Genomic DNA, 9838 nt, shown 5'->3' with positions numbered 1-9838 from the left:
ACCCCATGCCCCTGCTGCTCTTGTAGATTCACCCTTGTTTCTATGTACTGAGTTACTAACTTAGCTGAGATATTTGCTTAAGACTAAAATATAAGACTTAATAAACCATAATAAAGCAGCATTGAACTTGTATATGTAATGAGATCCATCTCATTTTCAGAATGTAGGGCCTTTTAATAATGTTTTATGGATACTATAGCATAAAATCCAGTGCCTGAGAACTCAGGGATTATTTTATAGTTTAACAGTGCTTTTTTCATCAGTTCTATTTTTTTCACACAATCCTAGTAAAACATGTACTAAGTTAATGTCTTCAAAAAGAAACAGTGAAACAATTTCAGTCAAAATGAACACCATTTTTCTGTCATAAACTACACCGTGGAAATTGGCTAATCACGGGATTAAGTCATCACAATAATTCTATTAAGTAAAAATAGTTTTTATTCCTTTTAATTGAAAAACAAACTAATACTTGTAAAAGCCTTTCCTCCTAATGACCAGGATAATATGTGTCATAACTCATGTTTGTGTCTGAGCCATTTGATACAGACACCTTCTGTGAACCAACAAACTACACTTTTTGGTCCAAATAATGATAAAGAGAATGTCAGCCATCTACATGTGTTTAGTGAAATCGACATTCTTATCCTCACCAGAGTCTGCAATAATGAAAAAAAGGTATAAAGGCTAGCATTGAGTTTAGTATACTTTCCACTTCTAGAAACACAGTACTCACAGAAAAATGTGTTGAGAAGTCTTTGGACATTCCATGTCAAGACAGCCTTATGTTTAAGTGATTTACACTGAATGTGGCAGTGTAATACCATTCTGTGCTGGAAGTTTGAGAGTAAGGGATGGGAGGGAAGATGCTGGTACTCACTCAACCTATTGACTGTGCACTTCATAGTTTTCCTCAACTTGCCACACAGCTAATACAATTCCCAGCCCTGTGTATATGTTTCTTTTTCATATTACCTTCTGCTTCTACATAAAGGCATACTTGTTCAGTTTGGATAAGTTCTGATCAACTTTGAAGTTCTTCCCCAGACTAAAACTAATATAGGACTCAACATCTGATGGAGTGGCGTAAGCTTGCACATATAGCCTGGATGAGCTCTGTGATAATTTATAAGACTCTGTAGCTAATGATCTTGTCTGTAAATAGTATGCTCTTTACAGGATTCATTTAAAATATGCTGGCTGACATCACAGCTTTCAATAAAGCATAATTTTCCCTTTATTGAGCTTTGTAGATTAGACTCTTAACTTCTGGATAAGCATAGATTCTTCCACTTAACATGTTTTTATTATGTGTAGGTATATGTATCTATGTGCAGGTATGTGCACATGAATGGGGTTGTCAATGAAAGTCACAAAAACATCAGATTCCCTTGAGAAATGCAATTATAGGAAGCTGTAAGCTATTCATCTTAGGTACTGGAAACTGAACACAAGTCCTTGGGAAGAGCCAAAAGTTCTCCTAACTGCTAAGTCATATTTCTACCTCTGAATTTGTCATTTTCAAAGGACAGAAATTAAGAAGAAACACTGCTTCAGCAATACAAAGTGAATAGTATATTTATATGTGATTGTTGTGCTCACTGTGAAGACTGATTTTCCTCCCCTTGTATGCAATACAATTATCCTTAGAGTCTGGTCATAAAAGCTGTAGCAGCAGAAATGACTAATGGAGTGCATAAGAGATGCAGCATGAGGATACTAAGAGAGGTAAAATGTTCTGGCTGTAGCCACAAGGTAGGTGTGGATATGTCCATGTGTCTACATACAAGTGAGACATGAGGTTGGAGATGATGTCATTCCTATTTTATCGGCATTGTCAGAGCAATGTTGAACATGCAGAATCCCCTTTATGTTTATTCTATAACTCACTACAATATTTTATTGGCTAAAACTTCAAAATGTAGACTAGGATAAGTGGTCAGAACAAGGACCTGTGCTTAGTTTTTAGCACCAAAACAAAACAAAAGCCTACAAACAAATAAACAATAAATCCAGAGTTTTAATCTGACAAGAATCAGAGAATCTTTAACTCCTTTTATCATGATCAAACTCAGTCCTGTTCAGACATGTGGTATTTAACACTTCTGGCCTCATTGAGAAACAGTCACATCGTGTTTATAAATAAGTGTAAATAGGTATTGGACATCCTTTTTTTTCTGACAAGAATCTGTACACAATATTGCAACCAGAAGTGACATGAAGCACATGAATGCATGTGTGTAAGGATATTATCATTTGCATGTATTGTCCTAGAAATAAGTGGTCTTCTCCTGCACACTCTTGCTGTAGCTTTTGTCTTTGAGATTGTAGCCTGGAATCTGAGATAGGGGGTCTTGCTTGAGTCCATTCTGTAGACCAGATTCAACTCCTTGTTTCCAGGCACTGCTACTGTCAAGGTAATCCTGAGGGATGTGGAAAGACACTCATTAAAAGCCAATCTTGACACGTTTAAAACCAACTCAAGGGACATTGTGTAATTACCACTCTTTAACAAAGGATGGACAAGATATATTTGTATTCAACTCTATTTTCCCTAACATCCTCACAATCTTCTCACAGTCTTAACATTGGAGCGCAGAACATAAAAAAGCATATCCTGCCTCCTCCTGAGGAGGGTCATTATTGCCTAGCTCTTCTGCTGTTCCTCAGCAAGCTCTTCATTGTCAATCAGTGCAATTTATTTAGAGTTCAAGCTGAGCATTGTGGGTCTTGACTGATGAGAAGGTAAGTCTTACTGGTCTCTAGTTTGTCAAACATGAATGTACTTCTGGGGTAAAAAGAGTCTAAGGAGGATAGGCATAGCTGGTGTTTCTTTGACTGTAACTTTCCACTGTTTACACTTGTTATGGTTTGAATGCAATGTGCTGTTAAGAAGATTGTGACTCTTTAAGAAGTTGAACCTCCCTGAAAAACAGATCACATAGGGCTTTTCCGAGGGTCTATATCTTGCTCTGACCCCTACACGTATTCACTTTCCTTTTTTTTCATCCCCACCAGAATTTTAAAAGGTCTCCTCATTCTCATACTCCCACTATTCTCCTAATCTTTCCAAGCACATGGGATTAAGAAATCATGGATGAAATTTTTGAAACTTTAAACCAAAGCCAAATCATAATATAATACACAACAATGAAAGCCCACAACTCCTCCTTTGAGAGGTTCTGTCAGGAATTTTGGTAAGAAATAATAGGCAAATATAACTAATGTAACATGGTAGAGAAATAGAAAATTATATATATATACACACATATATATTTACATATATATGCCATTCTCTACAATCATCTTCTTTAGCTCTCAAATAATAAAAGTTAATCAAAAGGAAAATAAGACTTGAAACCAGGGTTAGAACCTAGGTTGTCTGACTCTCAAAGTCATGAACTCACAAAGCACATTTGACTATATAGTCTGTTCTGTTTCTAAAACTTATTTTGATTTTGTTTTCTTGGAACTCACTTATCAGGAGCTAAAAAAGGCTTTAAAAACTGATCACTTACAGTGTCAGCAACCCAGCCATGAGGCTCATTTGCCCATAAACACACTTGTTTCAAGACTATCCATCAGCTGTGGAACTATGAGGTCAAAAGTTTGATTCTTTCAAGCTCTGACATTTACTGTTTTCCATTCTCATAGCCTTTTAATTAACAATGTTGCAAAGGGGCAGAGAGGCACCCCCAGGGGCAGAAGAGCACCCCCAGGGACAGAAGGGTGCTCCCAGGGACAGAAGGACACTCCCAGGGTCAGAAGGGCACTCCCAAAGGCACCTTCCCAGGGGGTGACACTTGTTAAGATTATCACATACAACCATTGGAAAACACAGATATTACATTACAATTTTCAACAATATCAAAAATATAGTTATGGTATAGCAAGGAAAACAATTTTATGCTGTGGATGTCACTGCAAATGGTTTCAATATAAGGAAGGTTAAGAAGATTAAGAACTCAACTGCAGGTTGAAAACTTAGTAAGCCAACAGCTGTTTGTTGTTTGCTTGTTTGTGGTTTGTTTTTCATTGTTTTTTTTTTTTTAATCTCACTCTGTGAATTTATTCTTCCCTCATATATTACATCCAGGTGGCAGTTTCCCGTCCGTCACCTCTTTCCTATTCCCCACACATAGATATCTCCTCTCCCCCAGATCCACCTAGGGTTAGGAGAAGGGAGTACTGTGGATGTCAACACCTGTTTTAAAAAATCCATTCATCTGCTCACCTGCTCTGTTTCCCGGTCATGCTGAACTCCACACCAACACAGAGTTTTGTACTTCTTAGACCAAAAGCAAAATAAATTGCAAACGGGTCTTATTAAAAGTGGGTCAATATCTTTGCCTCTTTGCTTGCCTATTAAGAAAAATGAGATGGATTCATGGCTTTAGTGCTCCAGGCCTCTCTTTTCCGTACAGGCAGTTTCAACTCGAAGGCTGAGTTACTTTTCAACAGCTTAAAAACAAGCTTTAGAAGTGAACCCATAGAACCGGAGAGAATGCAGAAAGAGGTGATGGCAAGCAGTTATAAATTCAAACTGTCAGGTCAAGGAAGTTCAGGAGCAGAGACTGAAAGAATGAAAGAAAGGACATTCACAGACTGCCCCACTTGGGGATCCAGCCCATATACAGATACCAAACCCAGACATTATTGTGGATGCCAAGAAGTACTTGCTAACAGGAGTCTGATATAGCTGTCTCCTGAGAGGCTCTGCCAAAGCCTGACAAATACAGATGTGGATACTTGCAGTCAATCATTGGACTGAGCATGGAGATGCCAATGGAGGAGTTAGAAAAAGGTCTGAAGGAACTGAAGGGATTTGCAACCTCATAGGAAGAACAACAATATCAACCAACCAGACCACCCAGAGCTCCCAGGTATTAAACCACCAACCAAAGAGTACAAATGGAGGGACCCATGGCTCCAGCCACATATGAAGCAGAGGATGTCATTATCTTGTATCAGTGAAAGGAGAAGTCGTTGGTCCTGTGAAGATTTGATGCCCCAGTGTAGGGGAATGCCAGGGCAGTTAACTAGGAGTGGGTGGGTGGGTGAGCACCCATATAAAAGCAGGTTGAATGGGGATGAGATAGGAGGGTTTTGGAGGTGAAACCCAGAAAAGTGAATAACACATAAAATGTAAATAAATAAAATGTCCAAGTTGAAAAAAAAATTAAAAAAGAAAGTTCAGAGATATAAATTAAAATTGTGGCAACATATTGAAAACTTTTCCTCTACTAGTGTATTTTGCAGGCCAACTGAAGAAATAACAGCAAGTACATTTCTTTCTTAACTTTTATCTAAATCATATATTTCCAGAATCATCAAGGTCAGTATTTGTAAAATCAGGATCATTCTTACTATTTCTTTTCCTTCCATTATAACATCATCATCTTAGCTCCAGGATCCTACCAGCCAATCTCGACTCCCTTCACACTTTATTTCTGAACCCCAAAGCAGACTTGGTTAGTGCTCTGCCCCTTTAAGTCCTACTGAGGACCAAGTCAGAATGATATTTACACTAAGATGTAAAGGTTGATGAGATCATTCTCCCAGAATCTTTGCAAATTTGATGGCCATGAAGACCAATGTAAATACCACATACTACAACTTTCTGGGGAGTACCAGACCCAATCAATCTAGAGGGTCCTGAAGGAAGCAGTGTAGCAAGAGTTAAACACATTGGTAGATTCCTTCTGTGGTCTATTGTCATGTCTAAGTAGTATGTTGTTCCTGTCCAATATTTTCAGGTTCAAATAACATGTGTGACAGTATTACATCAGTCTGTTAAAAAGGTGTTTTATGTAATAGACTTCTAATTAAATTATTTGTCAGTCAGGGCTTTCTACAGATGAGGCAGACTTCATGCATAAATTGTTAGTATGGAGCTTTATATTGATTGGTAAATAAGTTACCATATATAATCTTAATGATGGCAGTATAATTTTTCTTAATGTATGAGTGAGTGAGAGAACAAAAAATGAGAGAGAGAGGGGGAAAAAGAGAGACAGAGACAGAGATAGAGAGGAGGGAAAGGTAGAGGATGGTGTGCAAAAGCTGACTTTTGTAATGAAGACCATCCATGTGGTTCTGGATCAAGTCAGGGAAGTGGTATCTTTAAATAGACAACTAAATATGAAACACTGTAAAAAATAATATACATATTACAGACCAAGGCCTAAAATTTAACAAAATTTCCAGCAGAAAGGAGATTTGTTATGCCAGAGGGGCAAGCGAGGGGTCAGAGACTGCTTCTGAATCAGACAAAAGCAAAAGCAAACATTTTTTGTTGTTGTTTTGGCTTTTTTTTTTGTTGTTGTTGTTGTTGGTTGGTTGGTCGGTTTGCAGAAGTGTGACTTTAAGAAAAAAACAGGGAGTCTGTGATAGGATGAGTGGGTAAGTTCTGATTGGATATGTTAGCCAGATAATAAATTTTGATTGCTGGAACTTGGTGTTTTGACTCAGGAATGAGTCAGTGTCCAAATAAGAGAATGGAACCTGAGGTTTAGCTTTAGAAATATAATCTATTTATATTTAGCAAAAGAGAAGAAGAAAGGGAAAAGGCCCAAACCTTCCGGAGCCATGTTTCCCATGCTAGGGTAGGCTAGAGCCCTTCAAAAGAGTTCTTTGTTTCATATTCATTAGATTCTTGGTGTTTTGTTTTGTCTTATTTTGTTTTGTTTACTTGTTTTCCTAAAATCAAAAATATGATTTAGGGAAACATGTAGTATATCATGAAGTGAGGACAGCAGTTCAATTTCAAGAGCAGGAAGATTAAAAGTGAAAAGATAACTCAACTTTGGATCTCTGTAGTTTTCATTATTCATGGGTTTGTAACATCTTTCACAAGTAAGACCTTGAAGATCAAGCATTAATGAGGGTAGACTACTTCAGTCTATGACTATGATATGTAGGGAAATTTTCAAATAACTGAGTTTTATAAAGTAATAGAGTAAGACTGGAAGAGAAAATGTCACTATGCCTTTTATTTATTTACTTACTTTTATGCATGTACATGAGTATTTTATCTACATTACTGTCTCTGGATTGTGAGCCTGCATTGCCCTCAGAGGCCAGAAAAGGATCCCAGATTCACTGGAATTAAAGTTATAGACAACTGTGAGTCTCAATGTGTGTGCTGGAAATTGCACCTGACCCTCTGGAAGAGCAGCGAGTGATTTTAACCACTGATGTATCTCTCTGCTCTTAATGTCACTACTTTTTATTGCACCCTTGGTTCTCCTTCCTCTAAACAAAAGCAATATTGTACCAAGGCACAGACTGTGAGAACAGCATAAAACATGGCTATGGCTTATAATCCAGAATCTTCTTCTCCTCTTTGTGGTTTCCGGCACAGTGCACAAACCCCTACAATGAAACCCTGAACGTAAGATAGTATTATGTTGGGAATCGGGTGAAAAACATACTTAACACTTAGTCTTCTTTCACATTTGCTGTTTTAAAGAATATTTTTTACCAAGGTAATATGACAGGATTGTTCAAAGTCTTATTTATTTTCTTAATTTTTTATATATGTGCGCACACACACACACACACACACACACACAGAGTGAGTGAGTAAGAAAAATGGGAAAGGGGAGAGGAAGAGAGAGAGGTGGGAGGAAGATCAGCCTACAAATAGTAGGTGTGTCTCTTTGGGAAATCATTTTTTTTATAATTTACTTTTTAAACTCACATTACATCCCAATGGCAGCTCCACTCCCTCCTTTCCTCCTTTGCAAAGTTCTCCACCCCTTACCCCATTCCCTTACAGTTTTGTACTACTCCACCCTGGGAGACCTAGTCACAGCAAAGCACTTCGGGAAGATTGCATTTTGTGGTGCCCTAAGAAACAAATCTGTGAGGCTGCGAGTTTAACAATGGCATGAAGTAAGTCTCAAAGAGGGGGATCCAGATAACCTACCTGTCAGGAAGCTGATGATTATTCCAGCAGCTATACATCCCAGGCATCCCACAGCACTGAAGTAAAGGTAGGAGAGTGAGTACCAAGTGTCAGCTAGGACAGGTCTGTTGAGAAAAGCAGCAATGTTACCAACTCTGTTCACTGTTCAGAACTAAGGGCGCATCACTTGGGGTACCCCCTGTTCCCTTTAGATTCTAGCATCTCTGAAGGTCCCAAAGTTTTGTATTTTGCTATTTAATTGTTTAATAAAAAATAATAAATCTTGAAATACTTCTACTTTTCATTATATACAATTCATATCATCCCTGATTTATAAATATAGATACATATGTATATATAAAGAGAGAGGGGAGAGAGATTTTGCAATGAGCTACATGTGTTCCCTTCTTTTTCAGTTACTTCCCTTTCAATTTTTCATTAACTCAGATTTACTGAAAAAACTTGTGATAGACATTCGTCTATGTATATGAATGAACAGAAAGTCTCCAAAGGAACATGTCAGAGCTTTCATTGAATAGGAGCAATGGATGAAAGAGCACAGCCTTCAGATACTTTGCAGTAGTACCATTACCCCCATCCATTATTCAGATGTTATATATCTAACATTGCATTCTTAGATTGTAGAGTATAGTTAGTGTTATACAATTTAATATTCTTACATTGAAGGCCATACCTCCAAACCGGAAGCTAGCTATGTTGCTATGTTTTAACAAGTCAATATTTCCTGATTCCAACCTAGTAGAATGACTTAATACGATTTTTTAAACTCAGTATTCATACCTGCTGGAAAGCTTTGGAGCTACTGTTGTTGTTATATTTAGTTGAGCACAATGCTTTGTTGAAAGAGGTAAAGGTAATGCCTTAGAGTCTGGTGCAGGGTAAATGAAAGCTCCAATGGCCACCCAGAATGACAACGTGATTCCAGTAAGGAGACCTCCTAGAGCACCCTTGATGGAGAAAAATGCAAGATAATGAGAGATTAGATGAAGGTGTTTCTTGCAACATTTATATAAGGTGCAAATGATTTTTCTTTTATGAATACTGGTATAAGGAATTGTGTTCTGTGGAGATGTAGCTGTCCACCTTAAATCTTGGTCACATGCACTGGAAATAGTCAAGATGCCTTCATTTCAAACCTCAGAAGGCAGATTTATTGACTCATGAATTTACTTATTTCCTGTGCTGGGTGTGGATTCTAGGCCCCTATGCATACGAGGCCAGTTCTCTAGGACTGAATCATAACCCCCCACACCCAGCTTCCTTAAACTTATTTTAAGTAAGAATAAGTTGTTCTCTAAGTGAAATTTTTCTGCTATTTGTTTTTTCCTCCTGTTGCACTTGAAGACTCGGTGTTCAATAGAAGAAGTTTAGAAGCTATAAAAAAAACTTGAGACATCATAGTCAACTTTTATTGAAAGATACTACACAAAAAGTCTAGCTGTGATTTCATTCCACAACTTAGAAGAGTATTTTGTTATCTCACGTTTGGGGTTTGTTTGATTAATTGATTCTAAACTCAAGTAAGTATATTTTTATTATTTCTGACATTTAAAGTTTATGTTTCTTAATACACAGCCAAAAATTGACAGATAATTTATCCTGTAAGGAAGCCAAACAAATTGAACAAACCCTAGGATTGCTGGAAATGCCACCTTAGATGTTTCCATTTGCCATAATATGGCTGAGACTTTTGTGGAAGAAATCAGCTTGTTCTGATTGAATCAGTTTCTTTTGTGCACAAAAGGAGTCCTTTGTATGGGCTCAGATGCTTACTCCATTATTATTTGGTAAAATTAAATAAATATGTATTTTTGAATACTTGTGCTTTGGCCTGGACAAGAGTTCTGCAAACCTCTGTAAATGGCCAAACATGTGCTTTAGGCATTGTGATCTGTGAAGTATGTTACA

At 37.5% G+C, this 9838-nt stretch overlaps 1 protein-coding gene across 2 annotated transcripts in view; it reads right to left on the bottom strand.

The window, feature by feature from the left end:
• Positions 1-2270: 2270 nt before the first annotated feature.
• The window catches only part of SLC5A12 (solute carrier family 5 member 12), a gene marked incomplete at both ends in the record, with an annotated part of 48702 nt that continues 41134 nt past the window's right edge, over positions 2271-9838 (bottom strand). The window contains 4 exons of one of the 2 annotated variants that reach the window (XM_080931543.1): positions 2271-2423; positions 4235-4362; positions 7931-8034; positions 8711-8877. In XM_080931543.1, the coding sequence (XP_080787669.1) occupies positions 2271-2423; positions 4235-4362; positions 7931-8034; positions 8711-8877 (552 nt within the window). Of the gene's footprint in view, positions 2424-4234; positions 4363-7930; positions 8035-8710; positions 8992-9838 lie in introns of both variants that reach the window. The other variant, XM_080931542.1, reaches the window with a different exon arrangement.

Source organism: Micromys minutus (assembly GCF_963924665.1).
Source record: "Micromys minutus genome assembly, chromosome: 17".
NCBI classification, from domain to species: domain Eukaryota; kingdom Metazoa; phylum Chordata; class Mammalia; order Rodentia; family Muridae; genus Micromys; species Micromys minutus.
Note: the sequence above shows the minus strand (reverse complement) of the source record. Positions and strands in the feature narration are given on the sequence as shown.